Raw genomic sequence first — 18,084 nt, forward strand, 5'->3', positions numbered from 1 at the left:
AAGATAATTTGCTAGTCTAGAACCCAGATGTGAACCTGTTGAGAGAGACCCAGTGAACTGGCCATGCTTTGGTAGAAAATGTGCACGTGAATGATGTCTTAAGGGTGCTTGGAAACATCCAGCATGGGAAACAGTGGACGCTTGCAATGTGCCCCTAATGCATCCTGTCCCCTGAAATCCCACCCTGTCTGATTTGGTTTACTAAATTATGTTCCAGCTTCTTGGCCGTTTGGTTTCTGCATGAAATTGTTTTCCTGTCAGGCTGCTGGCTGGTGCAGTTACTAATTGCTTGAATCCAGTTCTTAGCCTGCCTGGGGGATGTGCTTGACTCAGTTCCCTCTAAACACTTTGGGGCTCATCCCCAGCAACAGTTTGGTTGGTGCTGCTCATGCTCTTGCTGTTAAAGAACTGGATTAGCACACGGATTTTTATTTCCCCTTTTGTGTGGTTTCCTTCATTATATGTATGTTTCCTTTAGTGTACGCATTTTGTCAACAGCTGTTGAGAGGGGAAAATCTAAGTGACCTTTTGTGCCCCCAGATCAAGGTTTGTGTCTTCCAAATGTAGTGACGCTTCATTATGTGCTGTACCGGGACCTTCTAAGAAAAATCTCTGGAGAATCCTTTCAGAGTTGATTTTAGAGCGTGGGTTGGGGCAGTCTTTTGTAGGTTGTTTTGATAACCCCAAGGGTTGTTTGTCAACAGCTTTCTTGGAGCTGTGAAATTATTTTTAATGTAGCTTTTCAGGTTTGCATTTCTAAGGAATATGGTGTCCTCATTTTCTCCCCAGGAACAAGTTTGTTAATGGCATTCCCTGCTTTCTGAAATTTGAGCAGGGATGTATTAAAACATGCTGTTAATTAGAAAGCTGACACGACCCCCATCACTGAGATTTGTAAAGAGAATTATTTAACTTTTCAACGCTTCTCTTCTTGCTTATGTAGGGGGTTTTTGTTTGGTTTTGGGTTGTTGGTTTGGGTTTGTTTTTTTTTTTTACATCTTGTGCAGGGCTGGACCATATCCTGTCAGACAGTAGCTTTCCCGCTTACTCCTGCATAGATGTAGAGTAAGTATTCCTTGTGTTCATTGGGACTTGACAGCTAATTAGGATTTCTAATGAAAGCCACAGCATTTCAATTAGTTGTCGTTAAAATCATGAGAAGTTTTGCCAAACTCGGCACCTGCTAGGCTCGCCTGGCCAACATGCATTCAGCTCACTGGGATGCATGAACTGGAAACATTTCCCTGTATCTATATTTAAACCTGACCCCAAAGTAAGAAAAACAGCTTATTTCTTTTGAAGTACTCATAAAAGACGTTCTCCAAAGTTGTAAGTGTAAAAATGGCTGTGTCTGTAGGACCCATGCGGGTTGTGAAGCACGCTCAGATCTCATTGTGGTTTTGCTCCTGCTGTTGGATAAAGCAAACCTTTCCCAAGACAGCTGCTCTCCTTCAGCCCTCCGTGTGCCTGCGCGGGAGGGATTCGGTGCCTTTGCTGCTGCTTAATTCCCCTGCCCTGGGCTAGCTGCTGGTCTTTAAACCTTTCTCCTGTCAGATCTGTCAGCAGAGGTGGGATTTTTCACAAATCTGATGTTATCAAAAATGTGCTATTGTTTCATTTTGTCCTTTTTTATTTGTGCTTCTCAACCCTCTGGCGTTTGCCAAACTGCTGTGGTTCATTGCACACAAGACCACCTCCTGTATCCATTAAGAGCAATGGGTGGCCGTTTTTTGGTGTCTTTGGCTCAGTTCCTGGGGCTACTTGGCCCATGGGTGCTGCCGCCATGGTCACTGTTCCATGAAGCAGCACTGAGGCTCTAGGTCCAGGCTTTTCCTTTACATCCAGTATCACAGCTGGCTGCACTGGGGAGGTGAAGATCAGGACATTGATGGGCATGAAGATTTTAAGGAGGCAAAGGATTCCTGTGGTCCCAAATATGTTTTCACTGCAGAGCTGTGGGATAGCATCGTCAGGGTGTGAGTTTCCACTGTTTCCAAAGCTAGACTGAGTTGAATGCCAGACTGGGAGCTTACAAAGACATCTTTGGCAAATATATGCTTCTAAATTTCCTGCCTAGATAGTAAATGAGCATGTGCATGCGTGTGGCATGTACTTGGGGAGATATGACAAGTAGAAAGTGTCACAGACCCCTCTTTCAGCTTGTTTACTCTGGGGACCAGGGAAGAACAACTATCCAAAAACCTCCCATCCCAGCAATGTCTTTTGCTTTCTGCACAAGTAATGACAGAAAGAGAACTGGTTACAGGTCAAGTACTGTGTCTTAAGGCTTGTGGTAAAGGGGGAAAAAAAAAGCTATCTTCAACCTTCACAGCCCACACAGTTAAGAACTGGCAGGAAAGATCCAAGGAGAAGTCTTCAACTTGGCATTGTCAGCCCATGGCTTATGTACTCCTTTGCTGCAGTGAGTTCCCTCAACAAGTAAAGGAATGCAACAAAGAGAAGACCTTTCCTCATACTTGTCTGTATGTGGTGCAAATGGGCAGAATCCAGCCCATCTGCCACTTGGAGGTCTGCCCTGGCCAGTGGTTTCCTGAATTTCACCACCATTTGGGACCTACTGCAGAAGCAATCTGACAAATACATCACCCATGCTGATGGTCCCAGCAACCACTACAGCTTCCAGCGCACCAGCCTCTGAAAAGAAATAGAAAAGGTCGACGTTGTTCTTCTGGCTCAATCATGAGCAGATTGGGAACAAGTTTTCTTCTAAGCCCCAACTTGCACTTAACTGGGTGATGATGAGATGTACTTAGGCTGCAGGGTCCTGATCACTTGCTGCCTGTCCAGAGCTGGCCATGAAACAGGCAGTGTGGTCCTTCCCTGCCGGGCACAAGAAATCACTGCTTGTGCACAGTGTGTGCTCACGATGGGGCGACCAGGGGCTGGCACTAACAGTCTCCTGTTTGCTAATAATCTTTTTCTGTGCAAAAGAGAGGAGCCTGAGAGAGGAAAGCATCCGGCATCCTGTGATGTTGTTTCCCCACAGTATTGCAGAAACACAGAGTTGTTTGTTTATTTGCAGCTAAGCAGATGAAATTTTTCTGAACTTCTTGCATTTAAAAGAAAGAAAAGGGAAAATGAAAGGATTTGTCAATAATTAAAATGCTGCATTTGTCAAGAAAGGCATAATACCTCTCTGAGTTGGTTCTGATTATTGGAATGTTTTAAGTGGTTTATTTTATGACAAAGATTGTTTAGAGGAAAATAGAGTAGGCTGAAATCCCGGTGTAGCGTGGGAGTATAATTTAGAGAAAATCTTTGAGCTTTGTACAGCATGGAGTGTCACTCAAGTTCGAGAGCATCTTTGCTTTCCCACCCACATTGTCCTTCCAGCTGACATGGTTGGAGCTCTGGCTTTCCTGGGCAGCTCGCTGTGTCCCAGGGACCCACGCACTGCCTCGGGGTGTGCTCTGCTGAGAGAGGGCACTGACCTGCATGAGAAATCCCTATTGTTATAAATACCCTTTCCCGCTCCAAGTGGAGGACGTCAGTCTCTCTAATCCAAAAATAACTTATTAAAGACAAAAATTACTTTATTACTGTGAGGCTACAGAATAGCTCTTCAGACCAGCCCGTTGACATTTCAGAGAGCAGCAACAAACCAAAGTGCAGTTGGAGGATCAGCAAATGCTTGCAGTAGTCCTTCCATTTCTTCTGATAATGACATCCAAATGCACGCTAGGGAATTCTTCGCTCCCATGTTTTTCTTCACCGCCAGTGGCTATGAACTCTGTTCTGTGGACACTCCTCTCCAGTGCTGAGGTGTGCCTAAAGGCAAAAGGAGGTGACACCTCCTTTCCTTGCTCAGGGCTCTGATAAAACAAGTGTGCTTTCGCCGTGAGAGCTGGGGATCCATGGGGGGAAAGCCAGCATGTCCATCGAAGCAGTTCTTGAGAGTACTGTCCGTGGTGCATGAAAGGAGAAACCTCTTCCTGTAGAAGACCAAACAAGATCTTCTGGTTTAGCGTCACCTTTGGGGAGTGGGGGCTTTGGGAGGCCCAGGACCTTGCCCTCAGTCATTCAGTGAACCCACTGTTCTCCTTCTTGGTCCTCTCAGCTCCATCTCTGCTTCACAGAAACTGCCAGGAGAGTGCACAGTGTCACCTCTGTGTGTGCGGAGAGAGAGAGATGGCCAGGTTTTTCTGGCCAGAGCTGAGACACTTGGCCTTTGGACCGCTGCATCTAGCAGAAAGGAGAATCAAGTCAGAGCTAGGAGCGCGTGATGGGTGCGTGCCTGTCCTCTGTGGGACAGCTTTGACCACGAGCACTGCATGAACAGCATCCAGAGCGGTGACGTGGAGTGTTTCTTTTCCAAACTGAATCACAACAGCCAAGCTCTAAAGAAACTTGTGTCTCTTGAGGCATGTCCTACTGGCTTCTCAGTGCATCGTTTCCCTCCTGGCCCTCAGCAGTTTGCAGCCATGTGTGACGGTGTGAGATTGTTTTTACCGGGTTTATGTTGCTCTGTTACAGTTCCTTGGAAGAACATCCAGGGCAGGAGGAGGCTGGAAATATGGTCATTCGCTCCTTCCCATAGGAGCAGCTCAGCATCAGGCAAGGGGAGGTGAGATGCTTGTGGGACAGGGCAAGGAGGAGGGGAAAAAAGGCAAACTGGCCAGAGCTGGCAAGGCAGGGCATGGACTCAGTCACCACAGCTGTGCTAGGAAGGTTTCTAGGTAGAGAACAGATGGCAGCTCAAAACAAAGTACATGGCTGGTTTGTGAGGTGAAGGGTGGAGGGGACACCACCATCCGTATTTTGACCCACCTTGGACTTAATATATTAACAAGTTACATTTCAGTAAAATTCAGCGCAGTTCTTGAGTTTAAAATCCCTGTAGGGTTTCTTGGGAGAAGCTCATTTTAATATAAGGAGGTTATCCCCAAAAGTCCTGGCCACCATGGGTCACTTGCTGGGGTCTTCCCAGTTTGGTACCTGCTCCCTGCCCTTGTGTTCAGGCAGCCAGCGGCTCCCTCTGCTACAGGCACTGCAGCTTTTTGGTTGCTGTACAGGAACTGCATGTTTTTCTCTTACCTTCTGCAGAGCTTAGCGCTGTTTTAAACACTTTATTGAAGAAACTCGCTTCGAGGACCTCATTCTCTCCTTTCCATTCCTTATCCCTTTCCACATGTCTGTCGTCTTCCCTCTCAGATAATACTTTGACCTGTGCAAAGCTGCTGTCTTTATTTAGACTTTGGAAGGCAAAGACAGAGATGGGATGTGGCATTTCCACGTGTTTATTTTCCTAGTCCGGTTCTGGCTATACACAGCGGAAACCTTTGTGGTGCTCCGTTACTGTGATTTTGTGTGGTTTAGTAGTCAGGCAAGCAAATGATAGTGAAGCTGTAAAAAAATGTCAACATTGTGTACTTGGTTTAACGGGTGCTAAAGCCTTCTTTCTACTGATGAGATACTGTGACTACTAAACTGCAGCATGAAAAGTGCTAAATATTGGCCTATAATAAGTTATCATTTTAAGGACACAGTACTTCCATAAATAGCCTTTCCACAGAGCTCTTACACAGTGCTCATGCCAGCACAGTTAGGAGAAGAGGAGAATCCAGCACGTATCTTTAGCTAGCCCTTTCTAATCATGTCCCTACATTCCTAAATATATTATTTCAGGTGATGCCATCCAACATGGTACCAAGTTAATAAAAAGGTTTGTTTCTGCAGAACAGGCTGTCTTCTTTTTATTCTTGTTTTTCTTTCCAGTTTGGGAATTTTCTGCTGCCACTTTTGCTCTGTGGTACCTGTCTCCTCCGGGTACATTTGTGGGACCCTAATTCTTCTTGTCCCCCTCTATCCTGTTGCCTACAAGTATTGAAAATTAAGAACAATAGCATGCTTGGGCTCCAGAGGGATCTGGAGCTGCTCCAAAACAACAAAAAAAAAATCTTTTTGTTTGACTGTAGGTGAACTTTGCCATGTTCAGCTTTATCAGGTTCTCCTGGCTAGGTGGGTCGTGATCCACTTTTGGAGAGACCACGCTATGTGTACGAAGGAGCAGTAATGAAGGTCTGGGACAGAGCCAGCCAGGGAGCAAAGAAACTGCAGAGCAGGGAGCAAACGCTCAGTTGTAGAACATGTGGTCTCTTCCTGCTTAATCAAAAGATAATTTATCTTTATTAAAATTTTGGGTTGCACTACAGGCTGGTTTCATACAGCACTGTCTCTCCCTCTCTTGTGTTTACCTGTGGGGTGATCTGGATGTTCAAAGAGAGACAAGGTAATTGTGTTGGCCTTTGCCTGGCTGATGAGGCTTAGTATGAAGCTTAAAAATAGTATTGAAAGAGTAGCAGCCCTTCTCAGCCCCAGCTGCTGAAATTAAGATGTGCAAGGACTGGGATGAGGGTTTTCATGGTGCATTGTTTGCTTTTTTTTCATAAATGTGGATGGGTAATGGGAACAGGGCATACTCGGCCCAGGACTTTGTGGTTTTTTGACTTACACAGACTTAGTGTCAGATTAGTTCAGCAGCTTAGGGGATGCAATTCTAGGAAGAAAACAATGAGAATGACATAAACGTTGAAGAATTGGATTACATGGGTCCTGCTGCAATAAATGACGTATAAGAGGGGTATCTTGGGTTTGAGCCTGTGAAAACTAGGGAAGCTTTTGGCTTATGTTCTAGTTATTAATTTACTTGGAGAAAAACAAAATATTCTTTGTATAAATCCTTATTATAGGCCAAATTAAGTATGTCACTGCTTATGAAATCCCACTGGCTTTGTGGAAGCTTGACTCAGACTTGGGCATGGGCTTCATTTGTTTGCTAAACAGGAATCAAACTGATTTTTTGATAACTTGATGGCATTTGTTTAGAAGATATCACCTTAAGATGTAGAAGCCCAGTAAGTTTTGTAATTTAGTCTCCAGTTCTCTTAAGTTTATGCTAGTTAGCAGCAACGGGGAGCAAGGCTTTGTTTGGGCACATTGCCTGACAGGGTGAATATCAGATTTTCAGTGGAATTGGTGTTCCTGATAGAGCGTTACACCTACATTTACTCTCTGGTATTGATAGTTACATGTCATTTACATTCCTGGTTTATACTTTTGAAGGACAGCTGTCTTCAGCTTGAAAATATTTGTTTATAATATAGTAGTTTAAAAACCATCTGAATAAGAGTAAATTATTGTTTTGAGTTTTGGAAAGGCCTCTGTTGAAATCTACATCTTTTATTATATAATATGCTATATGTAAATTGGTTCAATTTGAGACTGTTCTGAGCTGCCTGTGCTGAATTTTATTTCACGTTCTTTGGGCTATATAGCACCCAATTAAATGCGTGTAGGGATTATGCTCTCTGAGGTCTTGATGACATGTTAGGTTTGGGATTATATCTGGGGGATAAACAACAAAATCAGCGTGAACTGAACAAATGCTGTTCTTTAAATGGACTTCGGTGTTTCAAAACTTGATCTGCCAGCTGAGGATATATGGAATGGTTTTGCCTGAAAGTAGTTTTGTCTGACAAATTATAATACACTGCTTTTGCAATAACTTATTCTCGAGGTGTTTTCTCTTTTTAAGGCTGTAATTTTCTATGTTCATTTCCATCCTATTACACGGAAGGATGTTTGTATTGTGGCTTTACAAATGAAATGTATCTGGTAGTGTTGTGTAATCTGTGACCCCAGATCTTTTGTTTCCCTGCCCGTTTTTAAGGTGTTTCTAACCAATTCATTCTCTGTAGTTGAAAGCCGCACAATTACTTGTCTGCTCCCAAAGAAAAGATACTTCAGATGAACACCAAGCAGGGCATAAATTGCATATGAATAAAATTTGCACTGAAGTACAGTTTTTATTGTCATGTTTTTCTTTCTCAGAAGACAGATCCTTTCAACAGCTGTGGCACAGACTTAAATTTCATTTGCTGGTTGGCAGTATCTAAAATGGATGTATCAGTATCTAGATGTGACATGTTTCCATTTGTTCTTTAAAATCTTGACCAGAGCATCTAGGCAGTTACTAATATTCAATATTTGAAACAAATTAAAGCTGTGGATTAAAGGATGTGGGATGAGGATACTGAATGTTCACTTACCCAAAGACTACATTTAAAGTAAGAAGTCAACTTCTGTTTTGAAAAGGACTTTATAAAGTAGGTAGTTAGAGCATACACTTGTGTTTTAACTAGTCCACTCTTAAATATTGCCCTCCAAGCAAATGAAAGATTTGCATTCAGTCCCCTGCTATTTTATATGCAAATGACCTAGAAGATGATTCCCCCTTTGCTAATGCATTTCATGGTGCATTTTAAGCATCATCTTGAGGAGTCTGACACTTTTTTTTTTTTTTTTTTTTAGTGTTCCCTTTATCTCTTGCTGGCATTTTTCTGTCCAAGACATTAATGAAAAGTTCTTTGGTTTTTTGAGGGTTTCCTCCCAAAAGTTTCATCAAAGAACTGTTTTGATGGCTTAACTTCAAACATTTGATCTTGAATTCATCAGCTTTCTGATTTTTGAGCCCTGCAATTAACGTTGTCAGGCTTGATCTTTTACCTGACCTAGTGGTCAAAGCTAACTGCAGGGAAATATATCTGTAGACAGACTTAGTTAATTCAAATAATTTTGTAAACCCTATTTTAATTCTTCTAAAGAAATGTAGATTATTGGCCCTGGAGTGTAGGGAGCTGAGTGTATCAGTAGTTAATGGTGAGAGCACAGGATTTGCCGGTTCAAAGGGATTAAGCCACAGAGTCGTTAAGAGGTTGAGGAAGCGAAAAGATTGAACCAGTTCACAAATCCCGTAACTGTCAGGAGCCCTCGAGCACCAAAGCGGATATTTCATGTATACTTGAGATCCGAAAGTTTACAGAGAAAATCATCTTGCAGGAGAAACCTTGACTTAAGGCTTCACTACCTTTATAAAAACTTGGTAAGCTGTGCCATGCAAGATGTGTTCAGTGTTGCTAGCTGTTATTAACCCAGAGACATGAGCGGTTCCTAGGAGCTCTGCTTTGACTTTTGGAGAAATGAAATCTCAGGACTCAGGTACAGCAAAAGTTTTTGAGAGTTTCCCAAAAGTGTGATGTACACAAAGCAAGTCAGACTGTGGTCTCAGGAAATACATGCACACCTACCCTTGGCAGCCCTGAATTTTCAAAGTATTTGATGTGGGTTTAGATACGGTTTAACTTGGTTGCTGTGATGATGTAACCAAGTTGCTTCCCAAATAAATAAACCTTCTTCCTCCCTGGCATTGGCTTTGGCTTTGGCCACACTCTCGTGCCCTTTTTCTTGCGTTGACAGTGGCTCGAGTTGACACTGGCTCATGACTCCAGGTGAGTTGCTTCAGGAAAGTGAACCAGCAGGAAAATATTCACCTGTTTTGGTTGTGGGGTTTGATTTTTGTATTTTCTTTACGCCTCCCCTGATGTACCTCCCTAAGCCAGCTCGCCCTCGGATCAGATGACTCCAAGGGTGTGGAGCTGCCCATTTCAGCAACACATCACAGGTAGCATCTCAGGCCCACAGTGATGCTTGACGCTGACCAAACAGCAACATCTCAGCTGTCCCATTAATTCCTGTATTGATTTATCTTTTTTTTTTAATCCCATAAATCCGGTTTACCATGGCTTGGAAGCAAGTTGGGCAGAGATGGGAAACTACAGCGATGTCAGTGATGCTCCCCGCAGTAGTCTGAATGAGTTCACAGCAGATTACAAGTCTCTATCTTCATTTGAGAGAAGACATTGCAGGATGATTATTATTTTTTAATTAAAATGCTGTTGACTTTCATTGCCAGTGAATTCAGATATCACATAGGCTGGGAACCATTCATTGTATTAAGAAGTCCTTGTTCCAAATAAACGCTATCAAATGACTAATTTCATTTAGGCTTCTGCAAATGCTGAACTGCAACCCAGCCTTCACGTTGACTAAAAAACTACTGAAATAGTAGTAACCAAAACACTGTTTGCTTTTCCTGTTTCTGTTCAGCATCTGAACCCAACCTGAAGTTACGATCCAGACTAAAGCAAAAAGTTGCTGAAAGACGGAGCAGCCCCCTCTTGCGCAGAAAAGATGGTCCGGTGGTTACTGCTCTCAAGAAGCGCCCGCTGGATGTCACAGGTACGTCGGGTAAGCAACAAAAGTGCACTGGCAGCTGCCTACTCAGTGAGATGTCCCTTCCCAAAATTAACTCCAGCATCCAGTTAATTGCGCAGTCTGGCTCTCTCGTGTGCCTCTCGGCACTGGTGAAACCTGGACGAAGTCGGCAGAGTTCCGCAGTGGCTGGTGCAGCTGTGCGTCAGCAGCGCTGACAGATAGATCTGCTCAGGACCCGTCTATCGAGACAGCGCTACCAACTCAATGAACTTTTTTTGTAGTTTGTTTGAAGCCAGGCGTAGACAGATGTAAATATACTACCAGAGTGCCATTTTTTTCCCCCCCGAGCATTTCAATGATCCTCAGCAACAGGTTGTTGAGAAATAAAATTTCTCAAAGGTGATCCTGTTGATTTCCATGGGGAGGCCATAATTCTCTGCTGTTGTCCTCCAGCAGTCAATGCTTTACAACCCATGTTTGTTTTAGCCTTTGGGCAGACTGCCATAGTTCCTTGTTAAGTAATTATGCTAAAGTTTTGAAACATGCAAGGCATTTTTTTATATATATATATAGCAATATTTTTGACTACTTCTTTGACAGTTTATTGTTGAAAAATAATGTTCTTCTGGGAGTAAAGTTTGTAAGGAGGGATCAGAGTGAATTAGATTACGTAGATTACCATAAAGTTAATTCTTAGCACCATCTAGGGATGCCTCTGTGTAAGTACCAGTGTGTGACAGCTTTTCCAGACTTGTCTCACTTTAAGGCACGCTATCATCATTCAAACTAAATCGAAGGGAGCTCTCTTTAGAGAGCACGGTGGTTTTGGGAGACCCCAGGGGTAACTCTGCACCACTCTGTGTCAGAGACCCTCTGTTTGCAGGGGGAATAGGTGATTTCAAGAGTTAAACATAGTTCGTATCGGATCTGAAAATCAAATTTACTTCACTCATATTGCTACATGTAATATGGCTTTTAAGATAAATCAGGCTCTAATGGCTGACAGTTTGATCCCAGTAATAGCAATATTTTCCTTCAGAAATAGCAGTGGAAGCTCCTGCTTCTCACTGAACATGGACCTGATTCAAGAAGCCAGCCTGGAGCCTGGCTAGAAAAAAATATCTGAGTTGTTAGGGTAAAAGGGGACTTTTTAATGGGAAATAAGTTTTAAAAGTCCCACTTCAGGGAATATAAATTATGTCTAATCCCTGAAGAATACAGTTTAGATGCACCAGTTATGTTTCCTATGTCTAGGTAGTATGCGTGAGATCTAATATGTTGTAGCTAATGACATAGTCCCAGGAGAAGCACGTATTTTCCATGCAAACAGAATATTTTTTCAAAACACCTAGAGTCTCCAAAGTTGCTTTCCATGGAGAAATTCAGTGTTAGGTGCTCAGCTAGGTGTTACTCAGTGCTGAGTTTTCTTGATAGATGCCTCCCCACTGCACAGCCAAAAAAACCCCAATGAGGTTTCTTCTTTAAAAAAAACAAACAACCCCCCAAAAAACAACAAATAAAAAAATCTCTTTGTTACTTTGCTGGATGTACTTACAAAGATCAAAATAGTATGTACAGAATAATGCCTCAAAAGGAACAATTTTTTAAAATCCCCTGAACTGTAACAATTGGCTTTTGTTTCTACTGGGGCATCGTAGAGCAATTATGAGGCTGCTGCAGCCTGAACGGTTGCAGCTGCTGGGAGATTCTTCTGGTGTTGGGCAAATCCTGTGCTTGGGAACGGGGAAAGTTCAGAAAAAAAATGTTATTTACCTTCCAAAATCAAAGGAAAAACTTTGGAAGCTGTGCCATACACCAGCTGAGAGACATTCTGAGGGAAGTTTTCTGGCTGTTGCAATTTCATGTGTTGTTTCTGTTTATTATTTCTGTATCATTAATGGGGAGGCTTTGATTTCAGGCTAGTCATCTCCATGGTTCTGGTTAGTGAGTTCACAGGGGATGTGTTGATAAAATATACAAAGCTGAGAGGATTTTCTGAGCATTCAGGTGATGATAACAGAATTACATTGGGGGATTTACTCTGCCTTGGGTCTTTCCAATGAGAAAGTGTTTTACTTCCTGAGTGGAGAAGACTTACCTGCCCCCAAAAAGCAGTGGTTTGAAACAGCTTTACTGTTTTGGACCCTGTCAAGTTTTGCCTGATTTTTGTAAAATCTACTTAGCCATGACCATGGCCAGTTGTCTGACCAGTCCCATGTCAGCTTTGAAATCTCTTGAAATTATTTAATATGCCACCCTGGCAAAATATCATCCTTGTGAGTCAGTCCCCAGGCACTTTTTGGGAGCTCAGTGCTGTCAGAGCAGCCAAGGCAGGTTGTGTTTCTCCAAGGACCTGGCACGGTGCAGACACTTTGCAGGGGACGGGGACGTTACACATGCCCAGTCGCCTGCACCAGAAAACGTTGGTGCTTCTTTATAAAAGCAGAGGTCAGCTCTCGTGTGGTCAGTGTGAGGGCTCGGTGCTGGCGGCGTATTTCCAGTAAATCCAGATGCACCAGAAGCCTGCATGGGAAAATGTCAACTCGGAGACGGTTCCCTGGTTGTTCCAGTGTGAAGTCTGATGCAATACGTGGTGAGAGGGTGTCATTAGGGTTATGGGCTAAAGAGGATGAGAGAAGCAATTCTAGAAAAATAAAGCAGGACAATCCGGCATCCTCCAGTTTGGCCTCTTCAAGCCTTCCATGTCTTGTATTATCTTGCAATCGTATTTAGAGTTATTAATACACTAGAGGAGAAATCCCCATAAGGAGAAGATACAAATGGGGTAAGTAGGTACTTGGACAGACCATTTGAAAGTGTTTGTCAGTATTTTAAGTGCCCTGGGAAGATTTAGAGGGGAGACGGGGAGGAGGAGGATCACTTTCCTCCAAAACAAAAACTGAGGGGTTGTTATCTGTCTAAATACCATCGCAGAGATTGTTTGTAATGCTAAAAGTTGGTTTTGGATGTGTTTTTAGACTCTGCATGCAACAGTGCTCCTGGATCTGGTCCCAGCTCTCCAAACAACAGCTCCAATAACATAAGCGCTGAGAACGGAATTGCAGGATCAGTCACGAGTATTCAAGCAGAGGTACAGAGCCCTTCCTCACTCTGATTTTTAACGCTTGGGTTTCTAATCGGTTTTTGCAGAGTTTTAGGAATTCAGGCGTACAAACCAGTGTGCACCAAACTAAAACAAAAACCAGATCGTGGCTTGGAGCAGACTTTGGGAATTACCTCTCAGTCTGGGCTAACAGGATGCATTATCTGTTTATTAAATCTAGTTTGAGCCAGCTCACAAACTGCTTGTGGTAACTTGTAGTGGTTTTGTTGTGAGGAGAGAGTAAAAATAAAGTGATTTAGCAAGGTAAAGTGTGAAGAGCATTTCCTGGTCAAATGCAAGTATTTTAAAATTTGGGGAATCTGTTCTCATATATTCTATATAGGGTGAACTTGTTGTGTGCAGTAGGTTAGTCTAAATATATCTAAACCAGAACTGAATTAAAGGGAATTGATTTAACCTTTTCCTCCACACTCAGGGATTTGAAAGCTTGCTGCCTGATGCCATGAGCTAGTTTATAATCCCACAAGCTTTCACCATCACTGGAGGCATCTGCTACGGATGTCAAAGGCAGCATGTTGGACTGGGTAAACTGGGCTTTGATTCAGCACAGCAGCTCCTGTGTTCAGGGTTACTGAAGCCCAGGTTTTTCTAAGGGCAGATATTGGGGTGTGGGTCACATTAACTAGCTCCCACTATAAAACCTCGCATGCAGAAAACTGGTGTGGTTGTGTAATGTTACTGGTGTTTTGGGTTTTTTAATCCACCTTACCATTAGCTGTTCTCCCGGTGAATATAGTGTCTGTCTCCCCATCAGGACTGTAAAAACCAGCTTGGGCTTGTTCTTCCAAATTGTCTTTCAGAATTGAAAAGGGCTTCTTAGGGTATAAATGTAAGCCCTTATTGCTTTCTAGTTTTGTACAGATTTTCACTTTTTTTTTATTTCTAATGTAGTGTAACAGAATTTAATGTGGGGAATATGCCTTCTACTCCACCCTTTCCCCTGCCAAATTAACCAACACACATCTATATCCACTCCAGTCTACTGTAGACCTTACAAGATTTAGGCAATTATTGTAAAGATAAAGCTGCCACTTCACACTGGCAGCTGAAGCTGCTCTAAAGAGATGTGGCTTTTGAGATGCATGCCAACCTTGTAGTAGTTTGGAGCAGACCTGGGAAAAGATTTCTTATGTACAGGGTTATTTATCAGGTTTGCAGAACTGAAGATTGGCTGAGCTAAGAGCACATCTTAAGTACGTTTGTGTTAGCCCCAGGAAGACTAGCGTGGAGTTACCGATTTTACCGATCCAGGAGCTGTCAATCTTGGCTATACTTAGCAAACTGCAAATCCCCAGTTACTGCTGGTGGAAAAAACTAGTGGATTTGACAATTCCTTGTGATATAAACAGAGCAGTCAGCTTCCCACAAGTCAGTGTTAGCTCACACACAGGTGAATGTGAAGCTGTTTATTCTCTTAACCATTTTATTTTTCAACTAAATTTGAGCTAATCATCTGTGACTAGACCACCAATGCCTAAGAAAATGGACACAGACTGAAAGAAAAACTTTTCATCAACTGCTTGTAATACAGCAATTTTATAACTTAAGCTGAGGCATGAGCAGCTCAATTTGGAAAAAGTCCCTGTACTACCAAAGCCTTTCCCTGGGAGTCGTCTTTGCCTTGTTTGCAACGGTACCGCAGTGGGCAGTTCACAGCGGTGCTGCTGCATGCAAGGAAAGAAGTGAGTTCATCTTGAATTTTAACAAAATCAGCATTTGATACACCATCACCAAACAACCTATGTGTAATGGAGTAAGAAAATCTAGTTTTTATTTCCGTGAAAATAATATCTAGATATTTTTTTGCTTTTTTGTAGTTTTTGGAAAACAGGAAAAATAAAGCATACAAATGATTGTGCAGTTTCAATTTTAAAACTGCCCAGGACTGTTTTAAGTGTGTTGGATAACTGCCATTCACGGAACAGAATGAAACATAAATCACTGTGTGATGGCAAACAGAACATCGATAACCGGTTGCACAAACTGTTCTCCTCCATTCAAGTACACCTGAAGTGCTGGGCTTAGCTAGATGTCCTAGTCCTTTGCATTTGTTTTTGGGGAAAAATAACTCTGCACTTTGTTTCAGCATTTCATGTTGTGTGATCCTAGCTGATCCATTTGCCTGTATAGGTTCATTTAGAAAAATAACTGGGCAAGGTAGGGGTTTAGGGTTTGGGTTTCTTTAAAATCATCATCTTCAGTAAGATTAGTATTACCTGCTAGCCCAAGTGCTGGAGTTTTCTGTAATACCAGTGGTCCTGGCTTTCTCATGTTCCCACTTTTCAATATTTAGAAATCTTTAAATGTTTCTGAAAAAACAATGTTGCCAACTTTGTGTTTCCTGCTTACCTTCATGTTTTATTTTAAATGAGAAATAGGTCTCTCTGCTTCTTAGTTTGCTAGGTTACCTCTTGAACCATTTCAGCTATGTTGGAAGATGGTATCTGAGTTCATTATTTAAGTTTCAGTGCTTGCCTTCAGCCTGGAAGGACTACACCTCTCTGCCTCCTTTTAAAATAGACAATATCTGTTTTTAAATACTGTTTTTAAATCTAAAGGGGTTTGCATCTCCGAAAGGTACATGATACTCATTGCCATTACCGTTGATACAAGACTATAAAGTACCCGACTACAGACAAAAACTATACATGCTGAAATTGTTCTCTTCTGTGCAATTCAAAAAATGTTTGTGTACAACCTGTAGATGGGATCCGTATATTTCAAGCGATGATAATGCTTCTAAATACCATATGCTGATAGCGTCAAGCTGCTGTGTTTCTCTCTTTGCTGTTTTTAAAACAAATCCCCAGGAGATAGTTTGAGGCACTACAGAGTATTGATTGTTCAAGAAGAAAATGGATGTAGTTTTGTTTCATTTATGATACCAGTGAAATATTTCATTACTCTGCTGACAATAACCATCTTATTCTCAATGTAGCGTGCTAACATTATGTAATTTAAATTAAAGAAAAATTGCCAGTAGTGCTCAAAATTACTTGGAAGTGTGTGGGTATGCACAATCACATGTCTTTACCAGGTAACATTCAACAGCAAAATGCTCCCTGCAAATTTCCTCCTTTAGGGCAGCAGATTGTGAGCTGAGATCTCAAAAACAGGTTTACTCTTTATACGAGAGAACTGATGTGTAATATATTTTCAGTAAGTTTGAATGGTGCTAATGAAAGCACCAGAAGGCAAAAGGAAATAAGAAAAAAATCACTTTGCAGATGAAATTTTGCACAGGGTCGTATGAAAACTGGGTGACTCTTGAATGCTTGGTACTTGGTCACGGTTGGACATGGGGAGAATGACTGGCAAGGTAGTGGTGCATTGAAGAGTGCATTGGCAAGGCAGCCTGGTGTCTGATACTGGTGACACACAGGGTCACGGGAAGGCTTTACTGCTCCTGTCCTCCTTGCACAAGCAGCACGAACCTTGGGTGCACGGGTGGGGTGTCGTGTGCAAGCTGTCAGCTTGTGGGGTTAAGGCAGGATTGCTCTCAAAGGTTGTTCTGTAGAAAATGTTGGGTTTGCAGTATTAGTTCTTACGGGCTTCCTGCCACTCCCCCACCCCAACAGGTTGCAGCAAGGTTTTGTTAAGTTTCTTTTTAGAGTCTTTGAGGGAGAAAAATAGGTTTTTATTATCCAGAGCTGACCCAGCCCTGCAACCAAGGAAATAACCTACAAAGGCTCAGTGACTTACAGGACTGTGAATTTAAGTCTAAAATGTATAAAGCTGTTGCTCCGGTCCCTATTACATTGATATAGATGGTTCCATAGTATAATACTAAGCTAATCATAATCCCTTTTTTCACTATAGCACCTGAGTGAAGTCTTTTTAAAATCTAAACTCTATTTAAGTTGGAAAATCACCTGTAGAGAATTCAGAGTGATCCACACACTTGTTTCCTAACAGGAAAATCAGGCAGTTTATTGTAATTTTTATAATGGGTTTTCTAGTGTGTATTTCAAATCAATCTTGCTTTGAAATTAAAGGTATTTTTACTTAAGTGTTCCTGCTTTAAATAGCCATAAGGTAATTCAGTAAGTCTTGCATTTCACCCTGAAAATCAGGAAATAGCTACATAAATGCAACCGTAAGACCTTTTGGTGAAATTCTGAAGTCTGATTTAAACTAAAGCACACTGGTAAATAGCATAAATTGTCTGTGATTTGCTAAAGAGAACAACAGCCATTATAATGCTTTTTTTTTTTTACGGTAATCTGTTTTAGCTTTAAAAGGGCAAATACTTGAGGACAGGTAAGCTGTTAAATCTTTTTTTGCAAAAGCTCTTTGCAGTGGTACTGTATGAAGACTGAGCAGAAGCAGAGTACCAGTGAGGAGGCAGGAGTGATCTTTAGACTCCAGGAAGGATCAAATAAACTGTAAAAGGTCTCTCTGTAGGGCAGCGAGGTTGGTGGCAGTTGCAAAGTGGCATCGTCCCTGTCTGTTATCCTGGTCACATCGCCCCTGCATGGCCATGGCAGCGGCATTCAAGGCATACACCTAGTCTGTGCTTGTTTAGGCTGGATCTGAAGCACAGTTTAGCTCCCCCATTCAGTATTTCCAATGTCAGCAGTGAAGTTACATGCTCTGTGTGTTTCTGACGTGTTCTCACAGTGCATGTACTGTGTATTTGATCCGATCTATGGATGCTTTCTCACCAGGACAATGTCCTTGATTTTCTTTCCAGACCAGCCTGGCTCACAGACTTGTGAATCGTGAAGGCTCAGTAACACAGCTTCCACTCTACACGTCTCCTTCTTTGCCCAACATCACGCTAGGACTGCCTGCAACTGGCCCTTCCAGTGTAAGTGGTGGAGGAACGCAGCTGTTGAAATGTTGTTTGCATTGATTTATGACTTAACTCGCTATGTCATCAATTC

At 42.3% G+C, this 18,084-nt stretch overlaps 1 protein-coding gene across 12 annotated transcripts in view; it reads left to right on the forward strand.

Moving 5' to 3' along the window:
- Positions 1 to 18,084, forward strand: part of HDAC4 (histone deacetylase 4) — a 270,456-nt gene that overhangs the window by 172,890 nt on the left and 79,482 nt on the right. For 10 of the 12 annotated variants that reach the window (XM_080400678.1, XM_080400686.1, XM_080400685.1 and 7 more), the window contains 3 exons: positions 9,967 to 10,107; positions 13,053 to 13,165; positions 17,892 to 18,008. In XM_080400678.1, coding sequence (XP_080256804.1) covers positions 9,967 to 10,107; positions 13,053 to 13,165; positions 17,892 to 18,008 — 371 coding nt within the window. The remainder of the gene's footprint in view (positions 1 to 9,966; positions 10,108 to 13,052; positions 13,166 to 17,891; positions 18,009 to 18,084) is intronic. The other 2 variants (XM_080400682.1, XM_080400684.1) reach the window with 1 other exon arrangement.

Source organism: Falco punctatus (assembly GCF_963210335.1).
Source record: "Falco punctatus genome assembly, chromosome: 8".
Taxonomy (NCBI): domain Eukaryota; kingdom Metazoa; phylum Chordata; class Aves; order Falconiformes; family Falconidae; genus Falco; species Falco punctatus.